This window comes from Andrena cerasifolii, chromosome 10, assembly GCF_050908995.1.
Source record: "Andrena cerasifolii isolate SP2316 chromosome 10, iyAndCera1_principal, whole genome shotgun sequence".
Taxonomy (NCBI): Eukaryota; Metazoa; Arthropoda; class Insecta; order Hymenoptera; family Andrenidae; genus Andrena; species Andrena cerasifolii.
Window position 1 is genome coordinate 8743069 of NC_135127.1, and position 24003 is coordinate 8767071.

At 46.1% G+C, this 24003-nt stretch overlaps 1 protein-coding gene across 6 annotated transcripts in view; it reads left to right on the plus strand.

Annotated features, from left to right (window-relative positions):
- Positions 1-24003, plus strand: part of Rdx (BTB/POZ and MATH domain-containing protein rdx) — a 108945-nt gene that overhangs the window by 50695 nt on the left and 34247 nt on the right. The window contains exon 1 of one of the 6 annotated variants that reach the window (XM_076821520.1): positions 22214-22522. The exons of the other annotated variants lie outside the window; for them this stretch is intronic. Within the exon in view, the coding sequence (XP_076677635.1) occupies positions 22410-22522 (113 nt within the window). The 5' untranslated portion in view covers positions 22214-22409. Of the gene's footprint in view, positions 1-22213; positions 22523-24003 lie in introns of those variants that run through there. 6 annotated transcript variants of the gene reach the window in all.

Below are 24003 nucleotides of genomic sequence, written 5' to 3' on the forward strand. Positions count from 1 at the left end.
CTATCATTCGGCAAAGGTGATACCCGAGTTATAACACAAAATCGGAAGGTAGCCGAATTTTTTAGAGGTCAATTTCACACCCTTGCAGCGAGCTTAGGTAGCAAAGAAAAATTGAAAACACATATCTATTATGTTTTATAATTTTATAATTTTATAATTTTATAATTTTATAATTTTATAATTTTATAATTTTATAATTTTATAATTTTATAATTTTATAATTTTATAATTTTATAATTTTATAATTTTATAATTTTATAATTTTATAATTTTATAATTTTATAATTTTATAATTTTATAATTTTATAATTTTATAATTTTATAATTTTATAATTTTATAATTTTATAATTTTATAATTTTATAATTTTATAATTTTATAATTTTATAATTTTATAATTTTATAATTTTATAATTTTATAATTTTATAATTTTATAATTTTATAATTTTATAATTTTATAATTTTATAATTTTCTTAATTTTCGGGTTGGGGATCTTCCCTTTTGCTCCAGCCACCTTCTTCCGAGACAAATGTATATATACAGCAGTTAAGAAGCTGAGCACCGCCAGGCAGATCGTTGTCAGCTGCAGTTACAGCAAATTATGAGAGCATTTTCGTTGGAAGCAACGTTTTCCATATTCATAGAAAGCGGATGTTCTCAGGCTGAAAGGCCGCCGCCCCACATGCTCCTCAGCGAGCAGCCGCGAACCCCCCTCCTCGCGCTTTGTTCGGATCCACTCGATCCACTGGCCCGCACACGTGCGGGTGGTTTTCCACACAGGGAATGCGTTACGCGAACACGTGATTGTCGCACGTGGTACTGAAAATGATACGCTTTGATTAAGGAACGATAAGTACAGCACGGTTCAAAAATTGCCGGGCTCCGAGTTTAATAATTCATTCTGTTGGAACGGAAAGCACGATACGTAACACACAAGTGTCGAGCATTTTCTTCAAGGGACAAGTTCGCCCGTCGAACCACGATGAATTATTAAACTCGGAGGAGCTTCTGGGAATTTTTGATCCACACTGTAGATCCTAGGGTGTCAGGTATATACTTCAGAGCACCTACCACTCTGTTCCCTAGCACTGAAGACCTACAACAAGCAGACACTTAGGGCTTATTGTACGGGGAAAATTTTAGAGAAACGGCCAAAGTCTTCTTCTCTTATTCAAGCCCCTTTACTCTACCCGTCAAGGTGTCCACTTTACACGCTTCAAACTCCTATAAAGACAGCGTGACAGAGGATTGTCCCCGCGCCGAAAACAGAGACCCGTTCAGGTGCCATTCTCGAAAGCCGCCTGAAAGGGGTGGCAACTGATAGTTGGCGACCCGTGAAGGCCCCTGCCCCACACGATCACCCCCGTGGCCGGCAACGATAACGCGAACGGGAGCAATTACACTTGCACGGGCAGGTGCGTGAGCAGGGGCGGCGGGCGGGGAGCGGAAAAGAAGGAATATCCGTTGGCCGTTTGTCGAAGAGCGACGAAGGATCCTCGGGCGTGTATAATGGAGGCTCGAAAAACGAGGCGAAGTGAGGTGAAGAGAGCTGACCTACTGTGGCAAGTGGCTCAGGGCCGTCGCTGTCCAAATCGTCCCCCCGATTGCCCCCTCCGTCCAGGCTTTCTCATCATCCGGTACCACACGCAGTATTCAGGTCTCCCGTCTTTGAAGCCCTCGTGGCCGTTGCCTGCTCCTGTCTCCCGGGCCCCTTCGACCTCCTCCACCTTCGCCCCCTTGCTCTATGAGGCCGATAACACCCACCCAAAAGTCAAATGAATATTCACCGCGCCTTTGTGACACCGTGGGACGTGGCTCGTCGATGCTATCTGCTTTCTGCTCGCCGCGCGTGGAAAAAGGCCATAAATGGGTGATATTATTTCTTGAACTTGGGGGAGAATTTTTTTCTCGCGAGAGTTTTTTTTAGATCATTGAATATTAGCAGGGGGTGCCGGAACATTTGAGGAAGCTTTCGTGGCAGATTTCCTTCGCGGACGTTCTTCAAGGTTTCAGGGAAAACTGGCGTAGGTGGGGAGCAGAGGTCGGATAGAGGGATGGTTCGCCTCGGCGCGCCTCGTTCCACGATGCTTACCGCGTTTTTGACTCGGGTCGACGTGAACGCCCACCGGAGGAAAGTGAATCAGCGGCCGAGTGAAAAGCAACCAGTGAAAATACGGCGCCCCGGGTAGAATGGCGATTTGAAAGTTCTGCCTTCAGCTCTTCTAGCGGCGATTTTCACTCCGCCGGCCGTGGGCACCAGTGGTTGACAAACGAAAGCAGCTGGCTGAAAGCTGGTCTTCTTTCTAGCGGGACAATCGCTCGCTGTGTCGTCGCTTCTCGATCATTGGCTGACTCACCGAAAGGGAAGCAGCCACGCTAAATCACGATTAAGAACAATGAAAATTCAATCTTGGCAAAATATTAAGTCCTTTAGTTTTTATTAAAAAGCTGCTCGAGTGCTGACTTAAAAGAAAAGGAGCACGATATTTGGGATTTTTTAAAGAGAAACCCTCTGATTATATTAATTGAAAGTGTATCCCTATATTTGCACATACTTAGGCAATATTTTCCTCTCACGGTTCCCTATGTAAATGGCTTTTTCTTATTCTTATCTTGTTCCTAGTTATTTTATTTTATTGTATTTAATGTTAGTCTATTTGTTTTCTTTCCTTTTCTTTTATCTCCCAACAACTTCTTAGGTTAGGTTGTAGAGCAGCAGTTAATGCTGAACCTCGCCTACTCGCCATTGTAATTCCAATTGTAATGGTGCAATAAAGTCATTTAATAATAATAATAATTAATAATCGTAGATTAAATAAGGTAAAAAGTAATTTTTCACTTTGCAGCGCATTTTTATTTTTTTGAAGTCGCTTTTAATTTTTAAGCCTCCCCAAAACAATACTTTTGCACAAAAGTACACGTCTGCTGTCTCTAAATTTAGGTTCGCAGTAGTAGAAAGTATAGAGCACGTTTAAATCCCAGCTGCTGGTAAGACATTTCAGGATAACTCGATCGTAAGTCATATGCCTGTGAAAACCGCGAAAGCCGTGGACCGAGCGATGTGTAACGACACGCCTTTGTTCTTTTGGGTTCGCCTTGTACCAATCTTCCCTTTCATTTTTTGGTTTCAGATGTCCTTTATTTGAGCTGTGCTCAGGCCCCGTCCCCTGAACAAAACGAGCTATGCCGACGAGTAAGTAGCACGCCTTTTCTGCCGACGCACGTTTACTTATCGTTTCATCCTTTTAACTGTGCCTGTCCTTCGTTGTTTCGTATGTAACTTATGATTCAGGCGGGACAAACCGCGTTAGCCGCGGGACAAAGAGCGTTTGAGGTAACGCGGTGAAACTGGCACAAGTAATGGCTCAGTGTGCGGTACAATCGAGGCGTAATGATTTTAATAAACTAGTCAAATACACTAGCTTACATTCCCAAGCTAACTCACCATGCCAACTACTGACAAGGAGAGTATTTCAGGTGTCCGCCTCCGATCATTTTGATTTTTGGATACGTTATAGAGAACCAAAAAATAAGAAATACGTGTTTTTTATTTTTCCCCGTTTTCATATTTGGGGGGTGAAAACTGCGTTCAATGTTAGGGTTGAAAAATCATTTTTGTGGAATATCTCGAGAACTATTAGAGACAGGGGAATAGTCTCAATGGATAAATTTTGTGTCTTTGAATACGAAATATAACTGACTAACCGGATTTTCAAAAATCCACAAAAATGATTTCTCAACCCCAACTTTGAACGCAGTTTTCAGCCCCCAAATATGAAAACGGGGAAAAATAAAAAAACACGTATTTCTTATTTTTCGGTCCTCTATAACATATCCAAAAATCAAAATGATCGGAGGCGGACAGCTAAAACACTCTCCTTGTGAGTGATTTTCACCAGCACCTGTCCCGTTCGAAGTCGATTTTTCTCAAAAATAGAGTGTCGTTGAAAAGAAGTGTTCCGCAGGGTTGAATTTATTTCTCAGCAAGGAACCAGCTCTGTTTCGATTGTATCGCTAATTATGCAGCACACAGTGTGTTCCTCGAATCAGTATGCCCTCGAATCGCGCAGGTATTCCACCGATACGAATGTACTTAGCCAGTCGCTTATAATATATATATATATATATACATTCTCGATCGGCGGTACATGGCTGCAACGAAACGATGCATGAAACCTGTTTCCCTGTTTACGTTCTCAGTTCGATGTTTAATAAGCTTCCTTGGCCTTCGCGCCTATCCCCCGCGGAATCCCACGAATCCCCAAGTATCCTCTAAATATCGAGCGACGTACGCGGCCGGTTGCTCGCGAGACCCACCGTGTCCGCCCCGCCAGAATTCGTTTACCGTCTATCCCGCTTGACCCCGCGCGCGGTTCGTTCTGGAATTCGCCGGGCGTCGAGGATAAAAGAATCGTCTGACCAGCAATTTGTACCATGCGCCGCGCGAGGGACGCGCGCGTGGCCATTGTGAATACGCGAAAGTGACATCACTCGTCCTCGGTTACATAAAGATATCGTCGCTAATATCGATGATCCTTAATGGTTTATTGCGCAGACGCTCGGCGCGTTCGTTTCGCCGCTAGCGGAGGCGGTCCATTCCCCTAATGAGAAGCCTGGGGACGCGATGGGAACGCGCGTGGAGACCGTCGCTGGGGATGATACAGATTTTGACAGCGTAAGAAGAGCGTCGGTTGCAGGCGAATGGAAAGTTCTTAGAAAGTTCCACACGTCGTGTCTCGTTTAACGTGGAACCGAGTCGAAGCGCGTGGTCGAAACGGTCTTAATATGGGATGGCAAGGCTCCGAAGGCGAGGCGATAATTTCGCCGTGGAATCGTTAGAAAATCAGTCCACCTGGAATATTAAACGAGCCCCCCTTTGAACATTAGAAGCTTGTACATTCTTCGGGGGCTTTGTTAATTCTGCTTCGTTTATGCCTCTGGGGTTTCCCGTGGCTTCAAAATGCCATGGTCCAAAGAATGCCACTTGTGACAGGGGTGGTTTTATTCATAGATGGATTATGGTATACGATAATCTATTATTATCTCATCTTAATTTATCTTCGTTATTTTATTTTATTTTATGTTATTATTTTATATATATATATATATTATTTTATTTTATGTTATAAAATAAAATAAAATAACAAAGATAAATTAAGATGAGATAATAATATATATATGTATTATTTATTTCTCTTATTTTTATCTTTCTATGTAGTAATGGTAATAATTTTGTATCTCTGTACACTAAAGGGTTTCCCGTTAATAATAATAATTATAATAATAATAATAATAATAATAATAATAATACACTGAGGTGCACTGAGGAGCACTGAGGTACACTTATGCTACAACTAGTGGTCCACCGATGGCAGCTAGCGCCGCACCCCGTGCAAGTTTCGCGCACGGACCCACGGGTCCGTTTCCAGGCCCCCGGCTTCCGGGGTTGCGCAAGCACGCGCGATCGAGCCGGGAAAGCGCGGCACACAATGGCCCCGGGGAGGAAGGAAGGCGGAAGGCGTCGAAGCGGGGAACGGCCGAGGAGCGACCATCGAAATGGTTATTTTCGACGGTGAGGTCGTCTAGGACGCGTAAAACGAGAACTCGAGGACGTCCTGTGCGCGCCACCTCTCACTGCCTCCATTCTATGTCGAGAGCCAAGCCCACCGGAGGAAGGAGGAGGCCTAACCCCAACGCGTGACCTCCGGTGTTTCCTGCTCGATCGGCGATCATTTCGCGGCGGGCATACCGATCCGTCCAGCGGATAAACGCCACCGAGGCGAATTAAAAAAAAGAAAAAAACCGCCGACCTTACGACGAAGAAGAGGCATCCGTTCTCTGCGGAGGCGGCGTCGATCGAAACTTTCAATGCTACCACAGAGAGTAGGTGGGCCCCCTGAGTATCATGGAATACGAGCTACGCGAGACGCACGTGCGGACGCCTGGTTTATTCGAGGCTCGTCGCGTTTTGGGTCTCGTGCTTGCTTCTTGCATCGGGATCTTTCAACGGTTTCGAGGGAAACGCGGGGAACCTCCTCCGAAGCTGGAGCCAGGTGGCGATGAGACTGGAAGCATTTTAGTTTGACGAAGCCTGGCTGATTTTTCTACGAGCAATCTGTTTAATTAAATTCCACTCAGGCGTTGTAGAATCCTTGTATTAGATAAAGCACTGCTTGGTCCCACCAGCTTCTTGTGGTGGGTGAACGGTTCGGGGGGCACGCTGCTCCACCGTTTCCTCAGCGACGATGAATCAGTTGGCATGAATAATCGTAGAAAGTTACGCCTCGATTTCGTTTCGTTATGTTTCGAGGAAAAGGCTGTCTGCTGCGGTGAGCGCTTAGGTCCCTCCGACTTCCTGGAACTGGGCGTCTCGAAGTGGTGTGCTCGTCTGGAGTGATTAAGGATTTATAATCCTTCATTTCTGTCACTAGCAGTTCAGGATATTAGGACAGAATATCACTTCTAATTAGATCCGACTTAAATCCATTCCTATAAGCAACGCTTCGCAACAAAAAAAGGCCGCGCATCTTTACACTGCACACTACAGAAGTGAAACTTACTTACGCAAAATCTACACCGGGTAAGAAATATGTTGGGTTTGCGAGGTAATTCTCAATGGCTATAAATAATTTATTGAATATTTTGCTTTATTATTGGGAACTTTCCATAGATTCCAGAAAAGAGACAATTGGCCTGTGATAACTAAAGTATGAAATTAATATATTTGATTGTAATTTAACTAAATATCTAACAAATGCAGCGTCGCACAGTGGCGAGTTTGTTCGAAATCATGACCAAGCGTAATTTTTTTTTATTTTAAAAATCTATGCACTGTAGGGGAGACCGGGGCTAAAAGTTCCGGGGGTAAGTTGTTCCGACGGCTCTATCTTCAAAATAAAAAGAGCGTTGTACATTAAATTATTTTTTCCGTGTGAGCTGATCACGCCACTCTGTCCCCCACTTTAATAGCGTCCGCGACAGCGAATTGTGTGGTTGTAAGCAAGGGCCTATTAGTCGCGTACCAGATAAGTAAAAATTTTTCTATCATTACTTTTTGGTCTATTTCAATTATTTAACGTAGATATTATAGATTGAATCGTTCTTATGGATCAAATGACATTTAAGAACATGGTGTAATAGTGTTTATCGTTTGAATACATGTATAAGCAGAATAATCTTTGAAATTGCTACATGTGTCGGTAGGGGCTAGTTGTTACCGTGACTTGGGGCACGTTGGTACCGTAAAAACTTGCCCCGCCGCAAATAGGTCTGTGAAGATAGCACCCCCAAATTCGATTTTTTAAAAAAACTCAACGGCATTCGTTTGTTCATCGTATGCCCATGTTTGCCCATAAAAAAATTTCGTTTGCCCACCCTTCAAAAGAAAATTATGGCAAAAATAAATTTTCATCAGCACCCCCATGAAAACATTTTAATGATTTGTCGGTGGGAAATGATTGTCCTTCGTTTGCCCACGTTTGCCCATAAAAAATTTTTTTTGCCCACCCTCCAAAAAAAGTTATGAACAAAATAAAAAATTTGTCTTCATCACCCACGATGAATGCATTTCAATTTTTTAAAAGAAGGATACGAATATACCCGACCTGGCCACGTTTGCCCACCCTTCAGAATTTAAATAAAAAATAAAAACCTCGAAAAGAAGGGTACAGGTGAAGCGATCGCGTTAGAGTTCGATTTTTCTAGAAAATATTATCAAAATCGTTCTTTCAACGATGCAGTCCGTTAGTTTAGATGTAGAAGAGATTTGCCCATGCATTAATTTCGTATGCCCACCCTCCAGAATCGAATTATTAATAAAGATAGCCAAGAAGTGCGGTGCCCGTTGAAGCGATCGCGTTAAAGTTCGATTTTTCTGGAAAATAATATCAAAATCGTTCTTTCAACGATGCAGTCCGTTAGTTTAGATATAGAAGAGATTTGCCCATGCATTAATTTCGTATGCCCACCCTCCAGAATCGAATTATTAATAAAGATAGCCAAGAAGTGCGGTGCCCGTTGAAGCGATCGCGTTAAAGTTCGATTTTTCTGGAAAATATTATCAAAATCGTTCTTTCAACGATGCAGTCCGTTAGTTTAGATGTAGAAGAGATTTGCCCATGCATTAATTTCGTATGTCCACCCTCCAGAATCGAATTATTAACAAAGATAGCCAAGAAGTGCGTCGTTGGAAATAATTCGAGAGTATCGCCAGACATCTGTTTACGTTTCGGCAGTGGCACTCGGCGCTGCGCCCCTTTAGTTAGGGTAGCAGCGCTGCGTGTCGTCATCGAACGTGCCGAAACGTAAACAGATGTCTGCGACACTCTCGAATTGTTTCCAACGACGCACGAAAGTCAGTCGGTCTACAGAGTTCGGGCGCAACTCTTGCGAGATCGTGCGTTCATTTACGGTTTGTGAAGTAACTGTGACATTATATTATTTTCCGTTGTGCGATATCATTGCGGTAATTAGTGAAAAATGACTAGAAAACCACTCTGGTATTATTCTGCACATCCTGCAGATGTGTGAAAAGTGTGAAGTATTCGATGAACGATACAAATTGAAGTGGATAACATGTCACCAAACACCTTTAACCTTTACGGTAAGAACAATCCATTTTGATAATTCATTCGGAAAAAAAACGAACGGAAATGTATTCGGTTTAACGGGTACCGCACTTCTTGGCTATCTTTATTAATAATTCGATTCTGGAGGGTGGGCATACGAAATTAATGCATGGGCAAATCTCTTCTACATCTAAACTAACGGACTGCATCGTTGAAAGAACGATTTCGATAATATTTTCCAGAAAAATCGAACTTTAACGCGATCGCTTTAACGGGTACCGCACTTCTTGGCTATCTTCATTAATAATTCGATTCTGAAGGGTGGGCATACGAAATTAATGGATGGGCAAATCTCTTCTACATCTAAACTAACGAACTGGACCGTTGAAAGAACGATTTTGATAATATTTTCGAGAATAATCGAACTTTAACGCGATCGTTTCAACGGGTACCGCACTTCTTGGCTATCTTCATTAATAATTCGATTCTGAAGGGTGGGCATACGAAATTAATGCATGGGCAAATCTCTTCTACGTCTAAACTAACGGACTGCATCGTTGAAAGAACGATTTTGATAATATTTTCCAGAAAAATCGAACTTTAACGCGATCGTTTCAACGGGTACCGCACTTCTTGGCTATCTTCATTAATAATTCGATTCTGAAGGGTGGGCATACGAAATTAATGCATGGGCAAATCTCTTCTACATCTAAACTAACGGACTGCATTGTTGAAAGAACAATTTTGATAATATTTTCCAGAAAAATCGAACTTTAACGCGATCGCTTCATCTATACCCATTTTTTCGTGGTTTTTATTATTCATTTAAATTCTGGAGGGTGGGCAAATGAAATCTGAGAATGAGCAAACGTGGCCAGGTCGGGTACATTCGTATCCTTCTATTATAAAATTGAAATTGCATTCATGATGGGTGATGAAGACAAATTTTTTATTTTGTTCATAACTTTTTTTTGGAGGGTGGGCAAAAAAAAATTTTTTATGGGCAAACGTGGGCAAACGATGGACAAACGAATGCCGTTGAGTTTTTCCAAAAATTCGAATTTGGGGGTGCTATCTTCACAGACCTGCCGCAAATGTATAAATTGTTTCCGCTGTGCTTTAAGATGCGAACATATGAATGAAAGGCGGAAAGGGACACGACTTCGATCGAAGTTATGCGCAAAGATAAATAAAAACTGTCGCTTTTGGTTTTCTTTTAAAGATAATACATTTTTGTTGGTCCGAACCTTCATAAATAACCATTATTAATAAAATTCTGCTTTATTTCATTAGAAAATGAAATATTTCATTAGAAGGCAACTCTTATATCATAGTAACAACTTTCCCCAATGCGATAACAACTTGCCCCATATAGGGGTAAGAAGTTCCGCTTCGATCAGCCACAAATAAATTACTTTCTATGGGAAACCTATTACAATATATTAAACACAAGCTTAAAATCAGAAGATATAATAAATTTAACAAGAAATTAGTCAATAGTGAAGAGAATAACTACATTATTTTCCAGTCATTTTTTATGTTTTATCGAAATCGGAACTTTTAGCCCCGGCCTCCCCTACTTCATTTATCAAATGTCAGAGCATGTTTTCCCGTTAAAATCATACTTTAATCTGCAATTTTCTAAGAGATATGCAACTTCAAACTCAATAGCATTAGAATATCGATTTTCTCAGGCGAAACGGAAAATTATTTTACGATTTATTGTCGATGCGACGAGACAATCTGTCAATGTTAGTATTATCTAATATGCTCGAAATTCATATTTTTATTAATTGCATTATTTTTGAAATACTGGTACAACTATGGTAAATAAAAATAACAAGACGTAAGGAAGTTTCGCTTCAAAAACCTCTGTAATCGACTTCCACGGTCCCATCAGGCTTCAATTAATCTTCGTTTTCTGTCACCCGTTGCACCAAAAAAAAATCCTCTATTTTCAACTTTCACTTGTGCTGCACTGAAAACGAACTTCGTTGCAGAAAGGGTTCGTTGACCCCCGGCAGCTTGAATTTCCCATTTCCCCCATCTGGAAATTAGCTTCCCGTTCGGGATTGTTTGGAAGTTTAAATCGGTCCCCTTAGCCGCGATATCACGCGATCGGCTTGTATCGAGCAGAAAATCGATGAGCACGGTGGGAGGGGTACGCGCATACACCGGGCGCAAGCTCTTTCCGCGGTGCAATCTCGTTCAAACGACAGGCTAACCTTAACCTCGAGTGTCGATAATCAATGGAATTGATCGTAGGCATGAAAGTGTCCCAAGGTTCGGTGCTACCGAAGGCTGCGTCACGGCTAAACAGAACTCGGGGGGAGGAGTAACAAAAAAGAAAAAAAAAAAGGAAATTAATCGAGGAACCTTCGCGTGCAGCCTGCACACGCACTCTTGCTCCTTCAATTTCTACTCGCCTCCGTTTATTTACCAACCTCTGGCAGTAAGAAATTTCGAACGCGGCGCGGCATCGAGGAACCTTCGGCCCGTTACGAGACAAAGATCTCAAAGGGGAACGTCTCTTTCGGAAGTTCAAAAAGCACGGCTAGGTATTTTCAAGAATTTAGGAAAAATAAATAAGGTCGATGCTCAAAAATTGTTCCCTTTTTAACTATTTTATTTCTTGAGATTCTGTGACATTTATCGAGTCGTAAGCCAGCGGTAGCCATTCTTATTGTATTCATAAATAAACGGGCCAACCCCATAGTTTATAGATAAATAGTTTGAAAATTTGTACAGTGATTCGTGGAGATTTGGAAAATTCCTGTGTACTGTCCAAAGGCCAATGAACGCGTATATAAAATTTGAGAAGAATCCACCCAATCGTTTGTTCTCTATAAATTTCTAAAAAGAAGGAAAACCTCCCTTAAAAAATATGAATATCTGTCAGGCTTCCATCTTAGTCTATTAAATGAATAATCGCCTCCCAATCATTTCCCGGAGTGAAAAACATAAACGCTTCGGATCATTGCGAACAGAGTATGCACGAGTGCTGTGCTTTTAATGCCACTTACAATGTTCGAAGGAAAAAAAAGGCCCTGAACTACTGACTGAGTTACAGTATTTAACATACTGTAGCAGATGACGTTTCCCTCCCTCCTCTCGCGAAGCCCCTTCTACCCGGCAGCGTGAGATTATTCAACGGCACGCGTAATCCCGCGCTATGTAGATCATTTTAATAAAACGCCTCGGAACCAGAAAACTGGTTTAACGCGCGGCGATCGAGGGTCAAGAACTTTGCCCGCTCGCGCGGCGATCAATGGGCGAAACCGACGAAAGTGTGGAGGTGAAGGCCGCCGGCGAGGCGATCGAGGGAAATCCTCGAGGGAAACTGCCACTTTTGACTTTGCGGCGGGCGCGTCTTGACGCGAGGCTGCGAATATCTCAGCCCGCGTTTCGGCTCCGTGCGCCGCGGATCGCTCGAAAGTGTAACGACGGGTTGCACGCGGTTTACGACTGGCAGACAGGATTGGAATGGTTAAAATTTCAATCCGTAGACAGCGGCAGAGCGTCCGTGAACGAGAGATACCTTTCGCGTAAATTAGGCCGAGTGGGAGACCTTGCTAAGGTGTTTTATCGCCGCGAATAAGGGCGAATCTCTTTCCCTCCACGCGAGATGGTGGTGATGTAGTTAACGCGACAGTTAAACGGAGTTTTCTTTTATTATTATTACTAACGAATGCACAGAAAATTGTTAAGGTTCGCGTAAAAGGCGACCTGGGTTCAGTTCCAACTTGCAATTGAGGGACCCAGTGGAAAAAACGAACACACCATCGTTTTATGATTTTAGAGGAAAGCAAGGAGTTGAAGGAAAAATTGTTTTCATAGGAAATACGGTACGAAATTGTAATTATTTTCAGGGGTAATTGAATTAGATGGTAAGTGACAACTATTATGAAATTTTGGCTGAAAAATTATTTTCATAGGAAACGCGGTAAGAAAATGGTAATTATTTTAAACTGTGCTTAAATTAGATGATAAATAGCAACTCTTATTTGAAAAATTATTTTCATAGCAAAAGCGGTAAGAAAATGGTAATTATTTCAAGTGCCTACCGTTACTTGGAATACTTGGATTAGACGATAAGTGACAACTATTATCAAACTATAGCTGCAAAATTAATTTTATTAAATTCACGTATTCCAATGATCCAAGTGGCCCCTTTTCCACGCGGGATTTGTTTTTCTCAGCGTGAAAAACAAATTAATATGATTCTGCTCGGGAAAACGTGCATGCTATTCTGTTAGGAGATGGTGGAGTTACACTGAACGAATTAAATGCAAAGAAACTAAAATTTACGCATACGTGGCATGCGCCTGTTTCCCACTGTGTTCCCTCAATTCCAGATCCCTTCACTAAGTCTCATTTACTGCAAACCGACTTCGCCACGAGACACCAGCCGCCAGCGATGTTTCAAAAAAAAAAAAAAAAAAAAAATAACGATCCCACAGCTACGCAAACAGTTCCCTTGGTTCTCCATCTCTGCCCGCGGTGGATTTGTTAACCGCGCGGCTCGCCGATGAGCGACAAATCCGTCCACCGGGGTCCCTCGTATTTCATCCGCGGCAGCGCTCTTGACAGACATCGCGATGGAATATCTCTGTTCGAGGGGCTCCACCCCTCAGACAGCGCGGCCAGGCCGGGGGATTTTAGCATACGGCCGAGGGAAAATCGGCGAGCCCGAAGCGGAGGCTGGCTGGCTCGAGCCCGAGTCCATCTTCGCTCGATAATCGCGAGAGGGGAAGCGCGTGGGAAGATAACGATGCCGCGCGGCGCGTCGTTTGTCTCGGCGGCCTTCGGCGAAATTGCGAACGCACGGGGCAGAAGGCTGCCAGACACGGAGGAATCGTGTGAAAGAGACCGAAGCTGGGCGGATTAGCATCGCTAGGAAGAACGTCCGCGGCATCGTAGCGCGATTAATAATTACCGCATACGGAGCGGTGGCGCGCGATTGCCGCTGAAAACGGAGATCGCCTAGCACGCACGACACCTTGGCCCACAAGAGGGGTTTGACCCCATTTTTATTGCGGACGAAACGCGCTCTCCTCCCTCCCCCTGCTATCGGAGGAGGCAGTGTCATTGGTCGCTAATGGATTAAACGCTCGGCCGAGCAAGAGAGAGATTTCTGCCGGCCGTTTCGCGAGTTATTGCTCGCGAGGATGTCCGCGATGCACGGCTGCTGTTAAAGGACGCTGGGAAATTTATTACCCGACGACGAGCCGGCCCCGGGTCCACGCGTCGGGACGCGCCGATTGAAACAGCGCCCCCGACGCGCCTCCGTGAACAGCCGCTGACGTAGAGGCGACTTGAACTTTCGTTTTAACCCAATTTCACGGAGCCCGCGTTACGAGCAATGCCTCTCCTCGGAGGGTGTTAATAAAAAGATAGCGATAGCTATCGTTGCTCGGCGGAGTTGGCTCGCGCCTCCCTTCATCCGCGGTACCTGGGAGAACGGCGGCTGCGATCGCGCAAGAGCGTGTCAGAAGTGGATCATAACGAGGATCCATTGATCGTCGAAGCTCGCGCACGCTGAAAGTCCGCGACACAGGCACACGTGCACAGTGTGTTGCGTGTGGAGCGTGTCCTATGAGCTCTAACGGTCTTCTGCCTTGACCGAGTTGAGCGAGGTCCGTGTCAGATCTCCGTCTTGACTTTGACTCCGTTTTATCGTAAAAGTCATTTCCACGATCAATCACCGCGGCAGATACGCCCGTTTCGACGGTCCAGGACCCCGCTCCGAGAACCCGTTCGCCGGGCAGGGTGTCTCGCGAGGGCACGCGTGCCGATAAAAACCGACGCGCCGGGTCCATCGATCGTTTATTTACAATGTCACGCCGAACATCCATCCGCTCCTATCGCGGCGCTCGAGGTTTCCTTTTCCCTTCCCTGGCACTGGCTCTTCTTGGAGCGGCTCCAACTCGCTCCGCCCGACCGCCTCGCGTGTTACCGCGATGCTGCGGCTTCGCGGCGTTCCTGAATCCTTAATAGCGACCTTATCGAGGTCTCTTCCACGAGGAAGCGGCGAGGAACGGCCACGCGTGCGGCTCGACGTCCGTCCTGGACAATTTCGCCACGTCGCCCATGCCTAAACAGCCTCGGAACTCTCCTTTTCGTCGCTCGACCCATTTCGAGTCACGTGCTAGCCTTTACAGTCAAGCAACCGCGGGCTGTAATTATCATCGAGTGGAGGGGCATTCTCTTCTAATTCCAAGAGTATTCGAGTGGTATTGCGCTGGGGTTATAGCGACTTGCTTGGGGTTGGCTGCGAGGGTTTTAATAATAAACCTAATGTTATGGGGGCGAATGCAGTCACGTTAGACTCCCAAGCGTCGGAAAGTGTAATCAAATTTTTAGGTAATAAGATTAGAGAGATTAAGTCATCAGATCTGACACTAAGTGGCAGAGGCCCTTTAGGACTTCGAGTCGTGGATAAAACAGTAATAATTGCTTTGAATTTTGGATATGTTTCAGAGGACCGAAAAATAAGGTATACGTGTTTTTTTAAGGCGTCCCTTTTTAGGGGGTGAAACCACCCTTTAAAGTTATACAATTTTCAGGTGTTCGTCTCCGATTGCTTTGGCTAAAATCCAAAGCAATCGGAGGATGGCACCGCCTATTCTTATGAAATTTGAGGGGTGCTTTCACCCCCTGAACATGCAAACAGGCCAAAATAAAAAAACACCTGTTTCTTATTTTTTCGTCTTCTACGACATATCCAAAAGCCAAAGCAATCGGAGACGAACACCTGAAAATCTTATAATTTTGAGAGGTGATTTCATCCCCTAAATATGAAAACTGGCCGTTATAAAAAAAAACACGTATATCTTATTTTTCGGTCCTCTAAAACATATCCAAAATTCAAAGCAACCGGAGGTGGACACCTGGGATACTCTCCTTGTAAGTGCGAAAAAAACAATTTCTGTAGAACATTTTCCGACAAATTTTTTTACAAGGACTTTTCATTTACTCTTGGACGTTCCTGGCAACGTTCACCGAATAGTACCAAGTTCCCAGAACCAACCACAGACGTCCCCCGATCCCCTCATCGACCCACGATCATCATCCCCGTCTGCGAAGCATCAGGACGGGTCGAAAAGTCACCGGAGCTGATTCACGCCGGCGTCCCGCTCGAAATGACCCCGCGCCGCTGGGCCCAGGTGGTGGCGTCGATTAAGTCCGCTTTGCTAGCTCCCGCGAGCGGTTTGATACGCGTGTATACGTGTTTATCAGGCACGGCAGGGTGGCACGGTGTGCGCGGTGTTACCGCGTGGCCATAGGTGGTAGCTTCGTTCTATCGACCGAACAGCAGCAGCTCGTCCCGTGACCTGACCTCGTCTGAACCCTCCATTCCGCTCTGCCTCGCTCGCTCTAACACAATCACCATCCACGTAAACCCCTGCCCCCATCCACCACCTCCCATGTCTCACCATCTCTTTCTCCCTTCGGCCACGCTCTCTCCTCCGGCCCCCCACAGTCACCATCTCGGCGAGCGCAACCCGATTCCTCCACCTCCGTTCTCCACGGGTGCAAGAACCCTCCCCGGCACTTTCTACGCGATATTAGCGCCCCGAACTGGAACAACGCCCGAAACTCAGGCGCTGGCCGTCGAACGACACCCGGCGCGCATTCGTCGATGGGCCCGACGTTCCCTCTCCGTCACCTGCCCCCTTCCGTCTGCTCTCCTCTCCGCTGCGCGTCATAAGCAGCCTGGATTTCGAGGCCGAGTCCCTTAGGATCCAGGGGGCAAAGGGACTCTGCGACCAGTTTTTGCATTCTCGAACCACCTGGAGTTTAGATAGAAGGATATCGAATACCTGTTTCTTACGATTCGATATCCAAGCGCGTGTTAACATTCTAGCATCCGATCTTTAAACTTGGATCGAGTACGCAAGCTGGGGGGACGCGGAGCTGTCTGTATATACCTCTGAAAAATCGAGGAAACACAAGGTGCTCGAGGGAAACTTTTTTAATATCGCCTCTTCTCGGTGAACACGGAGGAAAGGTTTGCCACTGGGCTGGACGCAAGAGATCCCTTCCTATTCCCCGTTTTCCTACGCCTCTCTTTATTAGCTTTCTTAAAGGGAGTTGGGGTAGATGGAAATTCGGGTAAAACAGGGTGGTTCCGTGAATAACATTCTGCTATCGAGCATTGATTAAATATCGCACGCGCGAATAAGCGCTGATAACGTGCACTGTGAAAATCTACCCTCGGCCCCGTTGCACGCACGAATTTCTCCCCCCTGCGAACGCTGCCTGCGGACGCGAGCAAACAGAGCGGAGCGTTGGGGGTTGGCCACGGGTTCAACTTCCAGCTCCGTTCGAAATTGTACCGTGGTATTGGCGAGGAACGGTCAAACGCAATTGGCAGAGTCGCGGCGGGGCTTGCGAAATGATTTCGGTGCCGTGCCGCTGGCATTATCGCTGGTAAACTCGCGTTGAATCGAGCGATGCTATGTCTCTCGCGAAACTGCGGCGCGAACCTTATAGCCTCTCGAGCAGATTCGCTATTATTTTTCCTCACCCCGCCTTGCCTCGCCTCGTTCCCTCGCTGCAACGTTTGCCTGATTGGAGGGAACGAGGAGCTCTCTTTTGGCAAAAATTTACAGCCACTCTCCCGACCGAACTTTCTCCGTTTTCCATTTCACGTATTCCCTGCAGGGGCCGGGCCACTGATTTTCGCTCCTTCCAGCGGCTTATTTGCGAGCGTTGCCAGAACCAGAATTCATGCGGCTCGCTCTGAGCATTATTATGCATTGTTACTGCCCGGAGCGACACGAACGAGTCCCCTTTTCAATGCATCGCCAGACGACTCCGCTGCTCGCGACCGTGGACCGCCGTGAGTGTCACGACAGGGATGAACAATGAACCCCCTTCCCTCCGTTCCTTCGGGCCGCTTTATTCTTGCCCGCGCCCGTCCAAAACTTTCTACGCTGTTTTCGTGATAAATTTTCGAGGGTGGAGAGCTCTCGGAGTGTTCGGCGTGGCTAATCTTCCGTGTGCCCCTAGATATCTTTCAGGCCCGACTTTCGCGGGTGACTTTGGTGGTTGTTTCGTGAAAGGGATAGCTTTTCGTGCCCCTTTCGAAGAAGATCACGGGGGGAATTTTATTATATTAACTGGATTTTTATTTTTATTTTATTGCAATTATTATCAGTTCTTCCTTTATCATCTTGATTTTATTTAGCAATCAAAGATTTCTGGCCCTGGTATCGCGGAAGTGATAGAATATGGAAATTAGAGTAGTATATGGATTGGGGAAAGAAGTGTAATTGAAAAAAACAATCTCGGGATAATGGGACTCGAACCTAAGATGCGTGGGGTCCTCGGCGTACTAGTCGGGCGCGTTACCAATTCCCCCAACGCTGACTCTCCTAAGTTACTCTTTCCCGAACTCTACATATACCCAAACGAACCGGGCGCCACCTATGTGTCGATCGCACCGTACAGAAGAATACAAAATACGCACCAGTTTCCACGACGGACACAGAAACACCTGGACCGTTCAAGCGAAAGCCCATTCCATCTAGAAACCGAAATCCCCTCCGCGTGGTTTCTCAAAACGCCTCGTCCCTTCAACAGGATAATGCCCCCGGCCGCAGTCGCTGCATTTCACGACAGACTACGTTATTCCTGGCATGCACGTTTAATTCGCGCGCCCCCTTCGTGTCCAGATTACGCTCGCGGCCGCGACTCGTGTTATTTCATATCGAATCGCGCGTCCTCGCATAGCGAGCGGAACCTCCGTTAGTTGGAATAATACCGAAACACCACTGTTTAGACGAGGGAATTCTCTAGTTCTAGAATATCCTTTAACGTCCATCACACCGTGTTCTCACTGAAACAATGTCTGTGCTGATATCCAAAATGGAAGGATTATACAAAGCCAGTACTTCTCGGAAATTCATTGTGAAACTCATATCTAATACATCAATGTACTTAAATACTACTTAGGTAATTGAAGAGTTGAAATGGCAAATGATGTAAGTGCAAGAAGTGAAAATTTTCAATATTTTCCTTTCAATCGCAGCGACACTGGTATTCGTGATCAAAACTCTATCTTCCGACAGCTCTAGAAACTGAAATATATTAATCCAGCAGAATTTACAATTTTTTCCAGTAAGAGAATAATATTGATTTCTTCGACATTTATATCGTTTACTATTTCAACTCCTCAATTACTTAAATACTTAAATTCCAGTTTACAGAAATTTCGGGATACAATTATTCCCAACAAAACCTGCTTTATTTCCGTCCGCAACGCTTTCTTTGAACCGCCACTGTATCGGCCCATGGAGCTACGTTTCCTCGGAAGCGAGTTACGGCTTCGTGTTCCGATCCCCCCCATGGAACTCCCCCCGCGTTTCGCGCTCGGCAGCCGAGCGCCTGACACCGGAGGCATTCCAGACACGCGTTGCGCAAGGATTTATAGAATCGAACCGATAGAAACCAGCCGAATAAACGTATTTGGAAGCGGTAGAGGAACGATCACCGTTGCGCACTGACGTAACCGCGAATTAATTCAGCCGGAGCAACAGGCTCGCGCCGCCGTTGCCATGAGAAAGTTAAGCGACCTGTATCAGGTGCCTTTTCCCCCGAAGGACAGCGACGGAAGATCGGTCGTCCCGGGAGCGCGATCCTCGCCGTTGGGCTCGCGACTTCCTTCGAAAAGCGACCGGCCAGAGGCGGCTAGGACGGTTTAACGAAGAGAAGAGGGGACGTGCCTCCGCTCTGTGTTAATACGAGAATCGTCGGCGCTGCTTTCGCTCGGACAAAGGGCGTGTAACTGGTTTGAAAAGACCAGACGCCACTTACGAGCCACCGAGTGTGTCTCTTTCTTCCGAGCTTCTTCTGACACCAGGATCACCAGCTGCCAGCACTTACCATCTCCTCGAGCGCCGTCACACGCTCGCGCAGCTCGTACCCGCCGCGGTGATTCTCGGAGGCGGTTCACGTTGAACAGGGCTCGTGGCTTGAGCATCCTGGGGGGACCTTGGGTAACCCGGGAGATTTTCAGAGGCAATTAAGGATGGCGAAATAAGGTCATTTCTTTGACATATTACTTTTCGTAGTAGGTATACTTTGGAGAAGTTTAACGCCGGTTAGTTCACCCGGGGCCCGATCTAGCTCCTCCGTCCCTGTGAGCAGAAATCAGTTTTACCGCCCTTTATATATAATTATAAATAATTCTTTTAAAATATAATTTTTAACAGTGAGTGATTTTTTGGGGTATTTGGTGAACAACAAAGTTCTTCTGTTTTGTAAAGAATTTAATATTGATAAGAAAGACAGTAACCAAACAAAATTCGAGTTTGATATTAAGTTCAAACATGCATCGCCTGATTTTACCGTTTTTTTTCAAAGTTTTACTTTTTATTAGTTTTCATTGATTTTAATTTTCTCTTTCTACCAATTTTGCTTGCGCCCCCTACATCGGGTACCGAGCTCACTATACCCGCTCGTCGATTAGGGTTTTAACCCTGAATCTTCCTCAGACAACCCCCAGCAGGGGGAAACACGCGCCACCAGACACCGCGGAAATGTCAGCGACTGTGAAACCAGGAAAATACGAAAGACTGAAAAGCGTAATAGAGTTTACATGTGGCACTCGTCGCGTGCTCCAGGGCGGACGGGGCTCAGGGACGTTTTTTTTTAAGGGGGTCAAGGGGACCCTGCGCCCCGGGGCCGTCCTTATTAACGGGCGACCTCTCTGGGCTCGAAATCGACAGTTTCAAAATTTCTTACTAAAAGCCCTGACACGTTCCGCTCGTTCCCAACGCAGGAGAGGTCCTCCCCCTCCCTCGCGGCCGTCTGTTTTCTCTTTTAATTCGCCGGTTTAGCGCCGTTGGACTTGGTTTCGTTTGGAAAAAGGAAGAGTAGCCAGGGCCCTGCCCCGCGATGTGCCCGCTGACGAGCGACGTATTCCAGGCACGGCACTAATTTATGGACACACGTTTCAGCACGCGTATCGCCGTGTGATCCGTGCAACCTTAAACTTGCATCCGTGCATATGATTGCATAAACCGCTGGCTTCTGCTGCAGCCACGGAACGCGGTTAATGGAATATTCCTGCTGGCACTGCGGCAGCACCGTAATAAACCTGCCCCCTTCCTGTTATTAGCGCGAATTAAAGAATCAATTTCGGGGAGAGGCCCCGGGGACCAGCTTGGGGCCTCACCTGTCGATCATTACCGCGTCGGGGATCGATCGTCCAAAGGTGTGTGGCCAAACGGAGGAGAAGCGTAACAGATCGATTCACGTATGTATATTGTAACGCCTCGCAGTTACTATTGGCGTTTTTTAAAACCATCCCACTTTTCTATATATCGCACGTGTCGAGTAGACCATCGGTCGCATTGTCAGCGGCAAGAAAACTGTGACAAGATAATTGTGCCTCGAAACGTTTCACAATTATTTTTTTTTAAAACTGTGTTGGCGCCCGGCGCGCATTGTGTTAGTTACAAGAGCCCAGCATTCACAATGTCACGACCGTCGTGCGTGATTCCGGCACGACGTCACGGTCCCATTGACACCGACCCCAGGCCACCTTAAACACCCATAAAACATTTTCGTGACCTCTTTTTCATGTAATTCGACGAACGGAGGCTTGTTCTCCGTTTCCGGTGACATGAAAGCACCGATACCCAACCACTGAAGAACCTTTCACACGTTGCCACCGACCTGAGTCCGCCGTACTCTGTATGTATATTCTGAATCCGCAAACGATCCGCACGTTTCATTACTGATTTCAATGCTATTCCGGTGCGCGCCTCACACGAGCATCCTAAATAATTCCATTCTACCAAAGGCTCGTAAATCTAGCCCAACGATCATACTCAGCCGCCTTCGCCCGCAAGGCTTCACGGTGGAGACTCGTCGTTTAATATTTTCGTACCGTGCCAAATGGGCAGACATATGTGTGGACAGTAACTAAACATTAGCGTTCCTTGAGGATGCCTGTGTACAGTGTTACCGTATGACAGCATAGTTCATATAATTTCGAAGCAGCCTGCCAGAAAATGTGCATTCCCGAACAGGAGGCGAGTTTCCTGTAGAGTAGAGGGGAGCCTCGGGGTACCCGTCGGTGAACTGTCGTTCTAGCCACGAACACGAGGTCGCGGGGAGGCACGAGTCGCTCCGAAGTGGCCGCGAGGATGGCCGAGCAGCGGCGACGGGACACGAGGCCGCGGCCGCTAGGGTGGGGACTGGCGGACGCTCAGTAGCTCGGCTCAGTCGAGCCAGCGCCGCGATCGCAAGTGGACCAGTGACCACAGACAGTGTCCCGGGGCAGGCGTTAAAAGCTCCTTGCCGCTTCTAGTCGTTCTTTAATCACGCGTGCGAAACCGAACGCGGAGGATTAATCCAGCCGGCTGGCGGAGAGCGAGGTCGAGCTATCCGGGTGGAAACGATCGCGGTCCTCTGTCGCTCGTATCCGCGCACTGTAACGTTCGTCCCCGGTTCCGTCGAGCCCCCCCTCCCCCCAAAAAAAACCCGCTCGTCGATCGTCGCTTTTTTATTATTATTTGTTCAAACCGTCGCTCGTGATCGACTGTCGCGAGGGCCCTCTCTTCTAGCGGGGAGCCGCCACGGACACCGGTAGTGAAAATGCGGTAGTGACAGTGGTTATTGTACGCCGTAGGACCACGGGGAGAGAAGGGAGAAACCCTTTTGGGTAGGTTCTGTAGGCGCGAGGACGCCACGAGTTCGCCCGAGAAAATCGAAGTGAACGGGGAGAAAAGAGGAGGCGAGAATTAGGAAGAGACGGCTACGTCGTTGAAGCCAGGCCGTGGAAGTTATGACGAGCTCGTGTGTTCGAGGACGAGGAATTTACGCGCATGTGTCCAGTGGGATATAGTGCCGGCGACAAAGCGTTCCTTCCAGATCTGGATACCTTGCTCTCGACACCTACGGGGCCTGGATTATCTCATGTCAGGATGGCGCTGGCGCGGTACGTACTCTCTCCGCTTGGCATCGTTACACTACCGGAGGGGTGGGTCTTTGATCCAGCCTATTTGTTTTTATTCCTCGCGCCCCGTGTTATTAAGCGGCTTTATTGATCCGATATGGTGCTCCATACCGCGGCAACGTACCGAGATCCGTGCATCAGGAGCTGCTCCGTTCGCAGACTCGCCTTTTCGGCACGGCAGCCCTACGGGGTTAAGTGTTTTCACGGTGGTATAGTATCTTTCCTCGCGGGTTCGTGCCGCCCGGTGTCCCCCTTTTGTTTTGAAGCCCGTTCCGCCGCGAATGCCGGTGTCTACCATAGAGTGCGCGCTGGTCAACGACCCATCCCTGCCCGTGTAACTATAATGTCGCTGATTTAACAGATTTATATACGCGAGCGTAGCTGCGTGCTGAGGAGCTGGCTTTTTCTTTCGATGCACGCGCACACGACGGCCACAGTCCGCTGTCGTTTATTAGTTTGAAAGTTCTTGGTCAAGTCGCTTGCGTGGCGAAGGAAAAGACGTCAAGGTTAATACACCTTTTTACGTCGGGGCGACCTTCCGAGCCCGATGCGGGCAGCTCAGTCACGGTTCGACAATCCGCCTTTATGCTGAAACGTTTGACCGTGAATATGAGTCGTTGGAATTCAAACGCAGAAATATTTACGCCTCTCGCTTCCGGAGTTCGGCTGGAAAGAATTCCTTCGATAGGCATCGACGTCGATCACCCGCGCACGCGATCTACCTTCGAGCGTCTCGTTTGAATAGGAATTTGTGAATAGGTCGTTATTTCGTTCGAATGTGACGTGGGGAGTTTGAGAGTCGAGTAAAGTCGCTGGGATAATTGCAAAATGGGACCGAGGTATTTTACCTATTTTTTAATTTTGTCTGCAAATCTTCGCGTTACGTTCGAAACAGTTTTTAACCGACTTCAAAAAAGGAGGAGGTTATAGATTCGACCCGTTTGCATTTTTTTTTATGTCTGTCTCCGCATAACTCCTCAGCATATGGGCCGATTTTGATGATCTTTTTTTTATTCGAAAGAGGGCGATGCCCCGGTAGTCCAATCCTACACTGCATCAATATTTGTCCAATATTTTGCCAGTTCTGGTTAATAACAAAGACTACTGTCACCTAATTATTATTATTTTATTTTATTTGTATTATACACAAATTAAAACCGACTCCAAAGTAATAAAAATGCACTAAAAAGTGAAAAATAATATTTTCCCTTATTTAATCTACGAATCTCATATTTTTTAAGTCGGCGCCTCATCATTTGCACTGTGTAAATCCGGCGTGGACTTAAAAAATATGAGAATCGTAGATTAAATAAGGGAAAAAACTATTTTTTACTTTTCGGTGCATTTTTATTATTTTGAAGTCTGTTTTAATTTGTTTTTAACTTTTTTTTATAAATTTTACAATGTAATATTTGAAAATACACTGCTTCGAATTTCATCCACCTTCGCGCACGTGCTGGTGC